Source organism: Netta rufina, assembly GCF_964035555.1.
Source record: "Netta rufina genome assembly, chromosome: 5".
Taxonomy (NCBI): Eukaryota; Metazoa; Chordata; class Aves; order Anseriformes; family Anatidae; genus Netta; species Netta rufina.
Genome location: NC_140128.1, coordinates 48,773,373 through 48,791,904, shown reverse-complemented (window position 1 = coordinate 48,791,904; position 18,532 = coordinate 48,773,373). Strand labels below are relative to the sequence as shown.

The 18,532-nt window shown below is 38.7% G+C and overlaps 1 protein-coding gene across 1 annotated transcript in view; it reads left to right on the top strand.

Moving 5' to 3' along the window:
* Positions 1-14,530: 14,530 nt before the first annotated feature.
* FBLN5 (fibulin 5) overlaps positions 14,531-18,532 on the top strand; it is a 46,587-nt gene continuing 42,585 nt past the window's right edge. Inside the window, exons 1-2 of the mRNA XM_084286947.1 lie at positions 14,531-14,707; positions 16,842-16,896. Of these exons, the coding sequence (XP_084143073.1) occupies positions 14,691-14,707; positions 16,842-16,896 (72 nt within the window). The 5' untranslated portion in view covers positions 14,531-14,690. The remainder of the gene's footprint in view (positions 14,708-16,841; positions 16,897-18,532) is intronic.

Genomic DNA, 18,532 nt, shown 5'->3' with positions numbered 1-18,532 from the left:
TGGCTTCTATGCAGTCTTGTTCTTGTAATCATGTTTATTTGAGGATATGCAGCTGCTTCAGAACAAAGTTGCTTTTTGGTAAGTCAAAGCACAAAGAAACGTTCACATTTAAAAATCAAATGGATTACATACTATAAACTGCAAGTGGACTCATGCTGATAACTATCCTCTGAATGTAACAACTGAGCAGATCTTAATAACTTCAGTGTATTTTTTTTTAATTTACTTGCAGAGAACTTAATATGTACCCATTTCTCTTCTAGGAAGCTTTATAACTACCAGTAAATAAAACATGGTGAGACTGCTTGTTTCAGGATTCTGTAAATCAGCTCCATTTATACAGTAAGTTATAACAGTTTGAGGAGGGCAATCTAAAAGCCACACAAAAGTATTGAAGAACTTCAGAGTTCCTTGCTAGGCTACTTTGGAGAGGAGAAAATCCTCTATAGGAGGGATAGAAGAGGCTTAAGTCCTAGGAGAAGTGTTGAACTAATGATAAAATTCGCCTTGCTTAGAGGTTTCTGCTCTAGGGCTTATTCTACAATTGCATCAGTGGGTTTTATTGCTGTGTTAGAGATCAAATGTACTCAGTGTTCCAGCCAGTGCTTTCACACTGAAAAGTGTAAACTACATAGCCTTGATTCTTTTTCTTAAGCCGTCTCACAGATTATAATAAACCTTCAAGAGTTGTTTTTACTGAAAGATTAGTGGAAATATTTTTTTCCTCTGATTTTTCTTTTGTGTTTACTCTGTGCTTGACAACTGTTTTGTATATATTTGCCAGTTTCCCACATGTAAGTTTGTGACTCATGTAGTCTATCCTGTTAATTGTGCAGGTCTTTCACACAGAGCAAGGGGAAAAAAAAAAGCCTTTGTAGAATATGAGCAGGTGCAGTAGCTGGAAATTCTTCCTTATCAGTTGTTTTCATCGTGTTTTTGTGAGGAAAAAGGGTGTGGTGCTCGTATTATTGGTCTCATGGGCTGTTGGATATCTTTAGTGTGAAGGTAACAGAATTCTAGTAAGGAATGGATATAGCAAATTTGCTACTAAGGGGAAAATAAGGGTTGGGATTTTCTATTCTACTGTAGATTGTTTCATCATTTCATCTTCCATCATGAATGAACGTCATCCTGCATTGAGGCATTCCACACAAAGAGAAAGAAATAACTGACCGTTGTAATTATTATAGTAGAATGATGTACTTTTTAATTAAAAACCTCCTAAATTATTCCACTTAGTCACAGACATACAACATATAATGAATGACCAGTGAAGAAATATTTTTTTTGCTGTGTTCGTTCCCAACTTCCATTTTATTATTCCTTCCTATTCATGTTCTTGCACATTTCGCGTTAATAGTTACTACTAAGGCAAGCTACAAGGAAAACAGGGCAGTGACTGAAAACAGCTGAAGAGACAGTGGAAGATACTACTTTATAAGTATTTCATTATCCCCTACCTCATGAAAGCCTTACAGTTTTAAGCCACGATAGTCTTGTTACTGCTGGCTTTGATGAGTTTCTTGACACATTACATTGTAGAAGTTCAAGAGTAATTTTCTCAACTGGCTTAATCAGACATACTTGTAAATTTGATGTTGTTTCCTCCCAGAATATCCTAGTTTAGGAGCAGATTTAACTGGAATGAAATTAAATTCTTACTTTGTCATGTATTTGAGGAAAAAAAAAAAGACAAACATCTGTTTTAATATGGAGAGGCATTAATATACTGTGGAAATAGCAGGGATAATGGCTTCATGCACTCTTTCAAACATAAGTCTTTGATTTATTATATATTCAAATCAAAGTAGTCTGCATCAATACACTTTTGTCCATGTTTAAAAAGATAAATATCTAAAACATATCCTCCTGTGTGTGCCACAGTTATGGCAGTGCTAAGAGTAAGGCTTGAGGAATTAAAAAATATAGTATGCATTTGCTTTTTTTTTTTTTTTTGCCTTTTTTTCCCCCTTTCAGTAAATTAATAGTTTGTTTCCTTAAGTAGTTGTCTTTCAGATGGAAAGTTTCTAATTAACATTTCTAGAAATAAAGTATAAGGATGAGCAGCCTACTATTTTTGTTCTTTTGGTTTGTGCCATTATATACTGCTGAATTTGTTTGCAGCCCTGCAAAACTTAAATATGGAAACCAGTCTGCAATTTAAAAATAAATAAATAAAGGAACAGACAGCTGCTGGCTTGATATTTAAAGAGGAAAAATAATTTGTACATAGCATGTTGTTTACAGCAGTAGCAACACTGAACCTTGGTCTGTTGTATTTGTCTTAAGCTTATAGAACAGCATGACATAATATATTTCAGTATCTGAAAGCGTGTATCTAACACTGAAATATATTTTGTAGCAAGTAATATTTAAAGGGTATTATCAGCATTATGTGCATAAGAATTGTGCCTTTGTTTGCTGGTTGTATTAGATTTATTGCAAGGCTAATTTAGATGAATTTATTCCAAATCAGGAGCACAACCATGCTGCTAAAACTCTCAAATACTTTGTCAAGCAGAATAAAATTGTGTCAAGTGATTAAAGGCTTATTTTCCTTGTGGGAAATAATAATTAGAAGATAACAGTTTATTGCTTAATACGTTAAAAAGGTCACTTTTCATTCACTAATTGCTGATGTTAAATAATTTGGGGTCGTTCTGTACCTTCTAATTGAGCTTGTGGCATTGCTCATTAAATCTAATTTCTTTTTTAAGTATTCACAGATGTTGTACATCATCCTTGAGCACTGACAGTAAATTAATCTTTTCTCCACCCTTGCATTAAGGTTCCCATTAGACAATTTCTCACAGACCAGATTTTAAAATTAATATCACTTGCACTCGAGTTTCTGGTGGTCTGTGATGGTTGGCTAATAACAGTTACTGTGAATATTCACCATATCACCAAAAATATTTCCCAGGCCTCCTAAATAAGTGGACTGAAAACACCCTTTTTCTCTTTTTGTAGCCATTTTATTTTGAGTTCTCTTAAACTATATGCATTTTGTTTATTCTCATTGGGAACCATATCCAAGTGTTTCCTTTGAGGAAACATCATGTAGGTCCCTTGCTACTCAGCTCTCGGGTATATGGAAAGTTACACTCAGATAGGAAGCACCTCTTTTTAAATTCCTTTTCTGGTAATTGTTTCATTTCTATTGTCACAGTAATATTTTATTTCGATGTGAATTTATGTGACTTATAGTTCGTCCTGTAACTGTAAATTATTACAAGTGTCATAGTACCACAGTTGGCATAACTCAAATGTTCAAATGTTTGCATGTAGACTTGGAGTTCAGGGATGAAAATGGAGTGACACCTGAAATAGGTAGAAGCTAGAGAGATGCAGACTCGCACCAAGTCAAAAGTTCCAGGTAAAAATAAGGGGGGAGGACATCACAGACTACTCTCATCACATTTCTGTTATCATTTATTAGTTAAACTAGAAAATGTGTCAGAGATCAAGAAAAACATAATGCAGATGGTAGCATGGTCTCAAAAAACTTGTTTGTGAGTGAAGTGCATCTGGTAAATTAATACTGTTAAACTTGATCATTGTATTTCGGCAAATTCAAAACTGTTCATTATGCTCTAAGATGCAAGAACAATCCCTGCTGCTAGAGATCAGAGCTTTTCCCCTCTTTAAAAAAAAAAAAAAATAATAATAAATAAAAAAAATTAACTCAACCTCTGAACCTTAACGGAATTTGTCTGAATACATAAATAAGGAAACTTTATAGCTAATGTTATTGCATCTAGAGCTGTTTTCTGGTCACTGGTGGTAGTAGCTACACCAAGGTTCAGTCATGGTGTTCTGTTTTGCTTCAGAAGGGTGGATTTTGCCCTATGTTGACAAAGGAGGAAATGGCTGTAGCTTTATAGTATAAAGGAAACCTAAATCTGAGCGCTGTCTGGATATAGTTTGAATATCAACCAATACAGTTTGAATATCAACCAATATCATCAAGGTAAGGGAAATCCTGGCAGTACTTCTGTGTGGTTAATCCTAAATTTTTCATTTGCAAAATCTGTCTGTGCTTCACCCCATTGGATGTCAAGATGGTCATGCAAGATGGATTGAATTACAACATGGCCAGATTTGGTGCATAGACCAAATTGGTTTTAAGGCAGCTAGGTAGCATTTCTTTTATGTCATTATGAAAATAGTAAATAGCTGGCACTGTAGCACAGCCACTTCATTTCTAATGATTGTTGATGGACTAATTAAATAGTCTAAGGAGCCAGGGAAAAGAAGCACATAACACACTCAGAACAGTGTGTATTTTATTGTTTGGCAGCTTTCTGTGAAGGCTTTTCTACCAAGCAAGCAAAGTCAAATGAATGATTTTGACCTCGTAAAAGCAGATCGTTGGTAGCTCATGAATTCCTAGAATGGGAAGAACTGCTAAACATAACCCTCTGAGAACAGGAAGCCAAGAGTTACAAATCTTCAAATCTAAACTTTTGTAAATTATCATGCATTTAGCTCCATACTCCCTAAAGTATTGAGAATTTGACTTTTGTACGCTGCCCAGAGAGACAGTCTGGGGGACCAATGCCGCAGGATTAATATGAGTAAATAAAAGTAATCTGCTTTATACAACTTAGGTACCCAGAATCCACATGGTTCCTGAACAATAAACAGTATTATCAATAAAAATATTTTTAGCTTAAATAATAGTGGCAAATATATAGATAGTACAACAGCAAGAGACAATAGTGGTTTTGAGCAGGTAAGGCAGGTTGGATAAAAAAGCCATTTCTCGAATGGGAATCTATAGAAAAGATGTGAGTTGTAATAACATTTCTTGAGAGAATTCATAATGACCATGAGAGTGGTCCTGAATATTTTCAGGTGCAGGCGTATGAGACACTGAATATAGGAGGGGAAATGAAGGATTCAACATTCTCTTGGTCATAAGGGGATCCAACCTCATGAAATTTTGAAAAATTGTCCTTTATGCAGAAATATTTGGCTGTCTTCTGCAACAGTACTCTTACAAGGTGTTAAAGTACTGTGTCTTAAGTCAAACTTGTTTGTAAGGAAAGGGTTTTATTCAGAATTACAAGCAAATCACCAAGTTGATTCTGATTCACCTGTATGTTTCAGTTTATGTGCCATATCATGGATCCAATGCTAAATTGTACCAAGAGTAAAAATATAATAAAGCAAGTGGCTTGAAGTGGTATATTACACTGAAAAATATTCATCAAAACTGAAACTTCTTTTGGAAATACAATTGGAAAATATTTAGACTGCACTTTGTTCTGTATGCTGAAGTAGTGGGTGCCAATAAAAATGTAGGCAAACAGGAGATTGCCTTATTTGTGACAATAGGAGCAGGAACAGATGTGTTTAACAGTTTTTGGTTAACTTAAAGGAGGCTTATTGTGAAACTAAAAAAAAAAAATATGGGTACGGGATTCTAAATAAAAACAAATGAGTCACAAAAACTAGGCTTGCCAGATCTGTCTGGACCCAAATGTAGCCTCTGAACAGTAGTGTCTGCAGAGTGCTCAGGGTCAAGGACCTACACAGTGCTACCTGCAAGCGGAAATCTTGGAGAGGGTTCCTTTGTCTTTAGGGGACTTTGACAGAGCAACGGCTGTGGTGTGCTGCCCAGAGCCTGCTTACCTTGACTGGGGGTTCAGGGAGCCCCCAGGACTCTGGCTGTGATGTTCTCCTGAATTCAAGGAGCAGCTCCAGCTTCTTTGTTTGGTGCTTTTTAATAGTCAGATGCTTTGCAGGCATCCTGAAGCCTGCACTGCCCTCGCCAATTGTGCCTAATAAATCTAGTTGTGTGAAAGAAAAGATTTCCATTGGAAAGGGGAAATAAAGGGAAATAAAAATTTCCGTTAGAAGGGAAATATCAGAAATCCTTCCAACTGATCAAAACCTGAAGGGCCAACCTTCCAGTTCTGGAAGGATAAACAAATCCTGATGAGAGGCCAAACTGTGTCTGAGTCGAGCCTGTAACTCATAGGAAGAAGCTTACACACACACTGTCACAGTGATGCAGTTTTGTCTTTCTGCTTGGCAGTTAGACCCCCAGTTGTCCATTGTACTGATGCATCTGGCTGCTATTGAAAATAGAGCACCAAGGAGAGGAGATGGATTTGAAGTTCCATTTCAAAAAGCAGTTGGACTTGCCTTGCCTTGGGTCCTTCCCTCATTCCCCTTCTGTCAGCAGACCTACTTACACGTCTTAGTAACAAGACCCTGGGAGCCTTAGCCACCTCTACTAGTGTCAGTGCCCCCTCACTGGTCCTTTTCATGGGGTGGTTACAAAGGCAGTAGATTAAAATCTAGGTTTAGAAAGAAACGGTAACTCTTATACTCAAATTCCCAGGTTTTTGCTGGGAAAATGTGTTTCCTGTCTATAGGTGCCAGCTGGGAGATGGTTGGAGCCAGTTTGTTGCATGGAGTAGCAGGGTAAACATAAATCATGGATCAGAACTTGTTTTAGGAGATATGTAGCTGTTAAGGACAATATGCAGCCAGAGCCAGGCTTTATCAGCTCAGCAAAAACCCTGTTGGGCTGTCCAGGACCAGCCACTGTGGTGAGTGTCTTCATCAGCATGCTTTTGTTAATGAGCAGCAGCTTTGAGATCAGGCTTCTTGTGTTGAAACCATTTTGTGCCAATGGAATCAGAGTACTCACAGCTTCAAAGATGTTGAACATCATCAGCTCAGCACATGATGATGTGAGGCCTTCCCTTCTAATTACGCAGCAGTGTGGATTCTTTAGCAGCATCTGACAAGGAATTTGTGAATGTCCTTTGGAAATCTTAGGTAAATTATATTACTTCAGTTTCTCATCTGCTTACTCACCTGCTCCTTCATAAAGCTCTGGGAGATCTGTGAGCTGTGGCTTCCTATTATGATTGTCACAATGGCTTCTACTCAGCTCCCAGTGGGCTTGTGTTCAATGATTCTATTTTTATTTCTAATTCAATACCAGTTTGCCTGATGTGGTAGATTTACTGTTCTGTATTTTATTACGCACTATAAGGAAACCTATTAAATGCAGTATCATATCTTGGTGCCTTTTGTTCTTGTAGTATTAGCACAATTTTGTGAGATTTTACACTTAGGACCATTTCAGCTGTTATATGTGTTCAGATTTAATTCATAACACTTACTTTGTGTCAGGTGAGCTCTGATGAATTGTTACTCTTTGTTTTGTTGATTTGTTCTCAAGCCTCTTCTGCTGGCACTTCAATTTTCAGCAGGTTCTCCCAAGTACCATCATCCTTTTTCTTTCTATTTTTTAAAACCTTTAATATTTTGTTTTGTATTTTTAATTCCATGACGGGAACATCTTGAGGTTTCTCTAGCAAGTACAGATGAAGAAGAATAACTTAATTTTCTTCTGTGCTTTTATCTTTTCTAAGTGCTATTTTTATACCTCATTCATCTGCTGGCTTTGCAGACTGTTGGCAGTTTTCCTGCTCTTGGTGTGTCTGAAAAATAATTTATTATTAGCTTTTATGTCTCTTGTGATTTGTTTCTCAAACTTTCTTGGCCTGCTCTTCAGTGCTTTTTACACTTAACCTGTCAGAGTTTTTGTTCCTTTCTGTTTTCCTTACCTGGCACAACTTCAGCTTCTTGAATTTTGCTCTGAAATAGTGGACAAAATGGGGACTTGATCGCTTTATCAGGCTTGAGCAGTGGAGTCTGTTAGCCATGCAAGCACCTCTGTAGGGAGAAGAGTCCATTTCTACCAAGTTTTAGGATGGCTGCTTGGGGTTCTGGGCCCCAGCAGCACCACTATGGAGTGGGGCTGCCCAGAACAGCCAGGCTGCTTCTGCAGGAGGAAATGCCAGTCCTGTTGAGCTCCTTGTGCTGTGGCAACCAGCACAAGTCAAAGCACAGGACAGCAGATAAAGGAAAGAAACAGCCTGTGTGGTAAGCTGCATCCTTCACAAGATATTTGCTTTGCAAGATATTTGTAAGCACTACAGCACATGCTCAGCAGAATTAACAAGTAATAGGAGCATCACTGCTCAGCAGGATTCCTCGCAGCAATGGCACCTATAGCTGTATGAATTGCTTTGGGACAGGAGTCCTCATTGCTGCAAATAATGAGCCTGAAAATAATTAAGTGACACTTAGAGGTTTTATTACCCAGTTCCGTAGCCAATTTATTTCCAAGTGGCGTGGTTAACTTATGAAACCCCATTGTAACAGGTAAATTATGAAATGGTGTAATTCTTGCTCTGGGAGTAGGTAAATTAAGTGTAGTAAAGTGTAAGGGTTTCAAAATGAAATTGAAAGACAATTTCTAATAATGGGGTAGAAAATTGTGTGATTTAAAAAAAAAAAACACCTGTTTTACTATACATCTCACCTAGAAGACCACTCACTCCAAAATGAAATCCAAAATCATTAAGGAGAATTTTAAATTGTCTTCTGGGGTTAGGAAAACGATTAAGTACAAAATAAGTCAAAATTAGCCCTCTCCTCATAAGGAAACTTTCTGCCAGTTCTATATTTGTCTAAAACAGTAATGGATGAGTATATCCATGAAATTATTAGATAAGGAAAAGATCCAAAAATGTAGGCATCCTTGCTGATTGTTTTCTTGGAAAAGGAAACCAGAAGTTTTTGCTTATATTCGTCCATAAGAATGAAGCATGTTTAAAAGGGGAATGTTTTCCACTACTTGGAAAGAGAGAAGCTCTGGAAGAGAGCTATGATGTCAAATGTTTTTCTACTCTGGCTTCATCAGCAGGGTTCTGGCAGGTGCCCTTACCAAAATAGTGCACATACTTGTGAACGTTCAAACACCCCCTTTGGGAGATGGCATTTCTACAGACTTGTTTGGGTTTGCTCTGAACCTGAAGTGTCTTAATGGAAAATGCAGTACATGCTTGATGCTACAGAGGGTAACATTTTGCTCTGGATAAAAATGAATTGCTTAAGCAGACAAAAGAAAAATTAAAAAAGGAGAAAGAATCCTCAACTAAATCTGAGGGAAACAAAATATGTACATTGCACGTGACGGAAATAATGCACCTGGGAGAGGAAGGCGGAGAGGTGAAGTGATTGTTTACCAGCACACGTGCCCCAGCAGGCAAGGAATGCTTCTAGGGTATTGTGGAGTGGAGAGCTGCTGCCTCAGGTGTGCCGCTCTAACGTGCACCCTGATGCTGTGGTGAACAGACAGACCCAGTATGTACAGCATGGTGCACGAGTTAGTAACGAACCTGAGAAACCACAAAAAATGGTGCAGTCTTCAGATACTAAAATTTAAAACAACTTGGTCCTGTATTTCTAAGGGAGGTTTTAGTACATATTTTGAATTGTCTGGTCATAGTTGGAGACTGCTGGCTTATGTATTGCAGACACTTGCAAAGACTGAATGTTGGCTTGCTCAAATAGGGAAATAAACTTTAGAATTGGTCCAGAAGTATTAACAGTTTTATGTCCTTATTTATGGGAGGTCATTTTAGGCTGAAACTGATCATAAAGGATTAATGCTTGCTTCAAAAGGGAGCTGGTAAATGTCACAAGATTAAAGAGCATTGTTTTCAACCATGCTGTCTAGAACATTTGACAAAAATGCAGAGGAGAAAAGATTACAACCTAGATCATGTACATGCCAATCTTACAAAATAAATAATAAACTGAAATGTCTGTCTAGTTTCAGGTATAATGTGAACTGCAGTTCCCAGAGCATGAGATTTAAAAGTGAAGAGGTAGCCATGTCCTGATGCCTGGGGCATTGGCCTGAGCATTGTACTCTCAGATACCAACAGCTCAAGGGAAAGCTGTCAATTCTCAAGGAGATATTTTGTCCTTAGGTACAAGATGATTTTCTATATGCTTTTAACAGAAATACAGTTTTGAAAGCATAAATGAAGGTCAGTCAAGGATATATTAAAAAAAAAAAAAATCAGCAAGGAAATGAATGAATGTTGTATGCTGTTGCAAATAATAATATTGAGGGACATGCAGAGGGTTGTCACATGCATTAAAATTGCTGTGAAAACCCTGTATTTTTCCTGGGACAGCTATCAAAAGTTTCGATTGCTTTTTTTTTTTTTTTTTTTTTTTTTTCTTGCCAAGAGAAAGAGGCCTGCCTAGAAAAAAAACACAGCTAAACAGGTGATCATGAACATCAAACTTGAACTCGCTAAAGGTAATACACCTGAAATAGTTTTGTAGATGATGCAGTTCATTGGACATTGGTTTAAGGCATTTGGGTTTTGGCAAGTACCTGCTAGACCCTAGTATTCCTTATTTCATGGGATGATTAGAATGTTCTTAAAGTAATAAAGTTCAGTTGGGTACCAGTCCATGTTTAGCGTTGCTGCATTTCAGAATGGAGCCAGAAATGCCTGGGTTTTCCATTGACTACTTTTTATCTTAAAGTAAATGCATTATTAGCAACCAGTATTGGAGTGACCACAGACCTATAGTTATATAGAGAAAAACAAAAACCATGACATGGTGCTCAGAGAACATTTGCTGCAAACATTAAAATAGCACTTTCCTTTTTTTTTCCCTGGGGAGCAGTGCCATCAGCAGCAGCATTACTGCATCATACACTGTTGTCAACCCCAAAGAATGCATGCTTCAGACAGACAGATGACATCCCCATGCAGAAGGGAAGGAAGAGATACAGTATTGGCTCATTGTTCTGTGGATAACTCACACAGGTGGTAGCTTTACCATACTGAGACAACTGAACCCAAACAGATAGCAGCACAACAGCAGCTTTTATGTTTTCTCCTTCCTAAAGACAGTAGCGTAACCAGCAGATCAGCACTACATGACAAGACATCTTAAAGACTGAATTGCCAGTAGGTTTTAGTTAGCACGAGTGATGTTTTCAAAGTTATGCATTCTGTTAATTTTCACTGTTAATTATTATTGTGTTATGTTTGGCTAGGAAACGAAAATATGTTGGGAAATGTGCTTTTGAGCTTCAGGCCGGAGCCATCTGGAACAGGTTATTGCGCTGCTCGTGTTATGAGATAGCATTTAGAAGTCAGCCACTGAGTGAAGCTGACCTCAGCTGACAGCATAAGGTTAGTCTGTCTGTGGCAAAGGAGAGGGAACCCTCCCCAGATACCAAGAGTTTGCAGTTGGCATTCTGTGCTAGGAGGTGAAAGAAATATGCCCAAATCCCTCCAGGCAGAATTAAGGTTTGAGACCAAGTTTCACGTGTGCTTAGTGCGGTTCAGATGGCAGCAGGGTGATAATTGTTGCCTGTTGTGTATTATATTGACACATGACAATATCAAAAGCTTGCTTATTTGGCGGTCTCAGGAACATTTTGATCAATCTCCAGGGTCCAGCCTGTGAATCTCATTGGTGCTTGGGTGCAGTCAAAATGCAATCGATTCTGCAAATGCCCAGCAGTTGTGCTTTAAGTGTTTTACCAGTTTTTGTGATAGAAAATTTGGTCCCGTGAGTTTTGGTAGAGCAAAATGGATGTTTTAAGTATCTAGAGTTTGGACATAGGCCTTTAAAGTGTCAGTTATAGACTTTTTCTTTTTCTTTTTCTTTTTTTTTTTTTTTAATTTACTGAATTCAGGTCTGCATGACTGTGTAAAAGATGTCTATGACTTGTCACTTTCAATGGCTTTGGGCTTGCACATTTATCACCATACACATCTGTGTAATTTGACTCTGCTCTCACAGTTTGACAGTGTCCTTGGGAATGTTCAGAGAGAAAACTTGAAAAAATTATAAGATCTAAGAAGGGTGTTTGGTAAATATAATACCAGAACTTAAAAAGAAGATGAAGTGTTGTAAAAGTTAGTAGATGACAACTTACATTTGTGAAGCAGACATTTTGATCAGGAATGCTGAGTGTAATTAATTCTCCCTGAGTTCCCTGGCCTAAATACAGCTTTTGTCCTTGCATTCAGAAGCTGTTACATTACATTTTCTGGTGCTGAGGGTCACTGTTTAACAAGTGGTCTGCATTATCTACAGGAGCATGGTGCAATTCATACATTTTGTGGAGGGTAGAGTTAAGGTTATGCTACACAGCTTGTGTGTCCTTTATGTTTATATATTACAATTTTCAAAATCCAAGTCTTAAACATAATTGGAGCTATAGTTTCAACCTTAGCTACGCACAAAGAAAGCTTTCAAGACCATATTCAGTTACTTACCAGAACCCCATTTTGTACTGTGAACACCTGCTCATGAAGACAAAGTCAAGGTAGTCTAAATAAATTAGTGGATTTTGGAACAGGGGGAAACAGTTGACCATTGAAGTGAGAGTGCTGCTCCACCTAAGTCAAGCCACCAACCTAAGCATAAATGGTGAAGACATCAGTAGATAGTGTTGAAAGACACATTGAATAATCTGTCCATTTATGGGGTGAACAAAAGAGGTTGTGTACCGCAAATATCTCCCTTTCTGCAACTTTTCATATGAAAGGAAGATGTGAGAAGGGTGTGGCTACACCTCATTATTTTGTGGCTGATTGTAGTTACTGAAAGGTACTGCAAAAATTTCACTTAGCCATAACATTAAATCCTTTTATTTAGGAAAAAATATAAAAATAAAACCCACCACACTCTGAACTAGCCAAAGTTGTGGTTTCATATGCTTTTTATATTCTCAATTTTATCCACTCAATCTATCTGATGGAGTCAGGAAAAAGCAAAACATTCTTAAGGGAGCCGCTTAGGTGATCAAATCTGGATTCACCTCCTCTCTCCAGCGCTGGAGCACCTCTTCCCGTTGGCTGATGAATCAGGAATCTTTCATCTGGGGCACTTCTTTGTGAGCAGATTTGTGCTGAACCCATACAGGGATTCTGGCATGCATACTATGATTTTGCCATGTAAGGTGAGAAAAAATCAGCGAATCAGGAAGTGAAGCATCAATAAATGTAAGAAACAAGTCCTTCATCCAGAAATATGGATCCTCAGAACATCTACTTTGCTGCAGAGCTGGTTCTAACAGTTTCAGTAGATCTTCATACACCTAAAATAGAGAAAGTGATGCTACTTTTAGGCTTGCTAGCTCTCCAGATCACCGAGTGTGTTGAGCAACACTAGATCTAAGATGGAACAATGGTATAACTAACAGTTAACCTTTACCACAAGGAAAACTTGCCCAGTCCTTGCTTTCCAACTTCTGTTGGTTTTCTGATCCACGACAAAACTTTACTCTCAATGTGCTCGGTTGGATTGTTCACAAGTATCTTCTGTGGGTTTTTGGTAAGTTTTGGGAAGTCTATTCAAAATAAATTAATTGGTTCTTGTTTATCTGCAAATATATTGACACTAGGAAAATGTTTAACTTTCCACACAACACAAGTGATGTAAGGAAGTCACTGAGAGACAAGCTGTCAAAAGTGGCACTGAGCTTCTGGCACTGTAATTTTTGAAAAATCATTTGGACAATTGCAACTAGTTGCATACAGAGCTATTGTGCTTTCCATTGACATAAATATGACTTGTGGGTGCTCAACAGCCTTGAAGAAGCTATATTTTTGTATGTAAAGCTGTTTATCCACACTTAGAAGCCATTTTTATGAATATCTGTTCTAACAACTCTGTTTCTTGGTTTCTCAGTCCATAATGGAGAGACGTGTGATAGATTTTATCATGTCGGACCTTTCATGTTTCTTGAGAATAAAGGATTTCCTAAGATGGAAGCGTCTACAAAAACTGTAAGTATTCATTTCATGTCTATGTGTGCATTTAATTTTAGTGTTCATCTGTGGATCTAGCACAATCTTTGCAGCATCTGATTGCTCACATCTCATAAGTGTACTGCTTGACCTGCTAAAGATCTGCCTGTGACAAAGTTGCAAAACACCTGAAAAAGTACTTTATTTCCTTCCTCTTCAGTCATAACTGGAGATCTGCAGGAATCATCTTTCCTGAGAAATTGCATTTCACAAGCTCCCTTAAGCACGGAGTCAACTTGAAAAGGGCCAGTGTTTGTAGACAGACCATTTGCTTTTGTTTGAATGTTTAATTTGTTTATTCCTGTTTTCAAGTAATCCCTAAGCAATATAGTTCCTGTAGCTGTGATGGTTATGAATTCAAGTTATTCACCTCCCAGAGGGTCAGAACTTTCATCGCTATGCCATTGGCATGAAGCAGTGAGTGTTGCATATTCATCGTCCGAGACACCGGTTAGAGGGCCTCAAAAAAGCCTGACTTTTTTGTTCTCAGAACAAGGAAAACAATCCCTTCCCTTCTCCGGTCCCTTGATAAGAGTTTCTGTCCAATAACGGTGCTCTCTGCTCTGAGGCACATTTAACTGTGAAGTTTGCAGCGGGAGAGGCTTTCCTTCAAGCTGTTAGTGTTTTATCCTGGCAGGCTCCTCGAGATTGTTGTGAGGAGTCTAGCCAGTTGGTGAGCTTTGTAATCTAAACCAGCTGTCCCAGGCTGAGGCCCCCATTTGCATTGTTTAACATACTTAGAAAATGAAGTGTTCATTTTTAACATTCCTCCTCCAATTGGTTTAATGCTGAATTACAGAAGAGAACTAAGCAAAACCAGGTGCTTTCTCTGTATTCTCTCCAGTGTCTGAGGAGGTACAGACTGCTCCCGATCTTCTCCATTACTTGCTATTTCATTCTTTGGACTATAAATGACTGAGAAACTGAAGTGCTAGCAGAGGGTAATGTTTGGAAACACTTTCTAGTTATTCATCAGCACAGGCTCTGTTTTTTTTCCACCTTTCCCCAACAGTTTTGGACATGCAAGGATTAAAAAGGTAAGTGCTATGCATGAAACTTCTTTACTTACTGAAGGGAAACCTACTTGTGGAAAATATCTGTGGCAAGGATTCAGTATGCCAATCCACTTGCTAAATCCATTTGCAAAGAGACGGGATCTCAATGGTTAGAGGTGGGGAAAGACAATCTGTTATTAAAACTGTGCTATCTCTGAAGATTTTCTTCTTAATCTGTGCTTATATCCTCCACTTTAAGAACCCCAATATCAGTGGGAGTGCTGAATTGCAACTGCAAACAAGCCCCCTGGCTGCAGTGATTCATTTGAAGCTAATTAGTTACTATTGCAGAAGTTAATTACTAGTTTAAAATACTCTGCCTGCTGGACGAGCTACTGTGACCAGCTGAATAAAGCATTGATAGGCTGTGCTGTATGTCTGCTGATAATTCTTGAGCAGATTTGAGATCTCAAATAATGGGCAAACTGCGATGGTGGCTGCAGACAGAACACGTATGAGGCAATAAGGTCACCCCCACCCCAGGAGGGAAGAATATATCATCTTGTAACAGCGGAAACTAAAGACCGCCTAGAAAAGTACGAGTTCTGTCTGACTGATTTTATGGCAGATTTTGCTAGTGTGTACTGCTCTGCAACACCGTGAAGTGCACCCGTGTCGCTATGTATGTTAACACACAGCTATAACCTGTTGTATTTCCTTCTAGTGCTGCCCTTGCTATGCACAGAGTGAGTGTGCAGAATTTATACCCAGTGCCAGATTTAAAACATCTTCAAAAAAATTTAAAGGATTAATAGATGAAGTGCAAGCCTAAATAGATAACTCTGTACTTTGAATGCTTTGCATCCGACTCTTACAGAAAAGTCTGTGTAGAATTTGCTTTTCCTTGTCACTTAGAGGCTGCCAACAAGCACGATCTGCCTCCGCAGCACTACGAACAACCATTTTAGGGTTTGTGTTTACTTTTCAGAGCTTGTGCCTGTTTCCACATTTCAAGCAAATGTGTCCAAATGTGTCGGTCTCTGCTGGTGCATGGTTTTGTCTGATGCATTTGTAGGTCTTGTTCAGTGGCTCAGTTTGCACTGGAAATCGGAGACAGCTCTAAGAGAGAAAGTTGGCAGCTTAGTGGAGTAGCAGAACTGAGACTACCTAAAATATCCTGTGCTTCCTGTGCTGGTTTTGTGGGAAATATATACAATTGCCGTTCAGAACTAGAATCCAAGCTAAGCAAGGTGGGGGTTTAATAGTATTGAGAAGAAATTTTCTATAAGGCAGAGGCAAAACACTGAAATCTGTAGTACAGAGAAAAAAAAGGTATTTCTTGCTGTCCTTTCCTGCTTTCCTACTTGGAGGTGGGGGGTTGGTTGACCGGAGAGCTTTCATGCTCCAGGTAAAGAGTCCACTATATAGCCACAGAGCTCTGTTAGCGAGGGACCCTCTTCTCTCAGCTGCAGTGAAGAGACCCAGCAAGTCCCGCTAGATGCTAAGATGACTGGGGAAGTCTCCACTGAAGATAGCAGCTTCTAGTAGCTGATGACCTGGCACAGTGTGTCTACTTGCAGAGCAATGTAGTACTGAAGACTGAGGAAAGGGACAGAATCTGGCCCCAAGAAAATGGATTAATCTCAGATATAGTCTCCTGGGGATGAAGTGCGGTTTAGCAGCTAGCGCAACTGGCGTGGATTCAGGACCTCCTGCATGACAAGCCTGCAGTCCTGCCAATGAGTTGCTCTGTGAGCTTAGGCAGGGCCCATGTGCTGGTTTACCCATCTGTAAAATGTGCACAGTGTGCATGAAGAACTTGGATATTGTCAAAAGAAAGGTGTCAGAGAGAGGCAAAAATGCTTTACTGAATATTATGTGTTTGTTCATTAAGCAGCTACTGCGTGGGGTGGTATTAAAAGAAAATATTAGTGAATACTTATGTACAAATCAATTCTGATCCCAATTTCATAAAACCATAGCAAAATTAATGACTCTGAGATCTGAATCTGGCCCACAATCATATTGCTCTCTCTCCAGAGGCCAAATTCATGTTGACAAAACTCTGGAATGCACTGAAGTGTCACTACAGATTAACTTGTCCGTGTGTATTTAATTCTGTACAACGAGCCTGGATATCAGAAGGTTTTCAGCCTATTTTCTATGCACATTACAGGATACTGACTGCTTTCACACTGGCCGTCTGCCTTTCGAACCCTGGAAAAGCACAGGTGAGAGGTGCACAGAGAGATCTCTGTACTGTTTTATACTGAAGCACTATATGGCATGAGACTTAACTGGCTAACAGGTGAATAGGAAGCTCTGTGGTCTGGGGTTTACATGAAAAGGAAGCTGTGTGGTCTAAGGGTTTAGAGGGGAGGACTTGGAGCCAGCAGGATTCTGGAGTTGAACAAGGACTTAGCTTTTTGACTCATCCTTGCCAGCTCAGCAAAATATCCCTGCAGAAACCTGGACTTCACTAAAAACCTGATTCTGCTTCTGAACTGAACATGTCTGAAAAAGGAAATAAGAAAAGTCATCCCACAAGAGCAGGGACAGTTCAGTTCTGTGATGGGGAACACCAGTGTTTGGAAAACTCAGTCACGTAAACAGGCATGTTCTGTGCATAGCAGTCTGGCAGAATCTTAAGACTTTGTTTTTGGACTGCAAGCCTGAATGACTGCATCCTAGCTAGGGCTTCACTTTAATTTGTGCCCAAAGCCATTTTTGTTCAAGATGCAGGGCTTTTGAGGGTGGATGGAAGTAGAGCAGTCCAGTTCTTGAAATAGCAGAAGCATTAGTTCTTTGTGTTCTTGGGCTCCAAGTGGACTTTAAATTAGGAAAAACAGTTCCCAAAGGCATGTTAAGCTTGGATTCCTAGTTGATAATCCAGATATGCTCAATGTCCAGAGCTGTGTTTCTAAATACCTTTGCCAAAAGACTTTGAAAAGTAGTTGTGTTTTTCTTCTGTTAGGTTGAAAATTTCCTGCATGTGGCGTGCTTACTGATATTTTTGTGAAAATTGGATCTGTATGGGAAATGCTTTTCATGCCCCTCGAGAATTTTTGAGATGTCTTTAAGGGTTTGTTTTTATAATTTAAAAAATATTATTTCCAATGTTTTTTTAATAGAAACATCTTGTACCATAAATTAATTTTGAAGTCCAAGCAAAAAAACAACTTGAAACCAAAATGATAGCAACAAATTCTTTCTGAAGATATTGAAACAGGTCATTTCAATATTGGAAACTTTTCTAGAATAAAGCTTAAGAAAACTGTTGAAATCACTTCTACAATAGTCTCAGTGTTTCTGAATCATGGTTTACTGTGGAAAAAAATAATTTTGTTAAAAACTAACCCAACTTTTCCATCTAACCTAGTTGTAGTGTGTGAACTACAGCACAGGAGAAAATAAGAAAAGGTTGAGTATGTAAGTTCTCTAAAACGTGAGGCTGATTATACATTCACTCATCAGAATACCTTCCCCACTGTGATACCAAAGTATCTTGTAATGCCAAAATAAACGAAGGCAGAATTCCTTCCCACATGTTTGACACTATTACTAGTGGTTCTGTGTATTTGGGCATGCAAATGGCAGGTGCAGTTCCAATAGTGCCATGTATTTCGTGTCATGTCCCCTCCCAGCTTTTGCAGTGGCCCACTTCCATTGACTAATCTATCTCACACCTTGTCTTCAACCTACAATTCGCTACTTCTCCAAACATATGCAAAGTACTTTAAGGTTTTCCGTTGTTTTTTTCCACAGAGTCCAAAATGAGTGTCTTTAGCATTTAACAACAACAACAAAAAAGGAGGAATCCTGAATACACTCCCACCATGTACCCTCTGGTTCCTTCAGTGGTTTTTG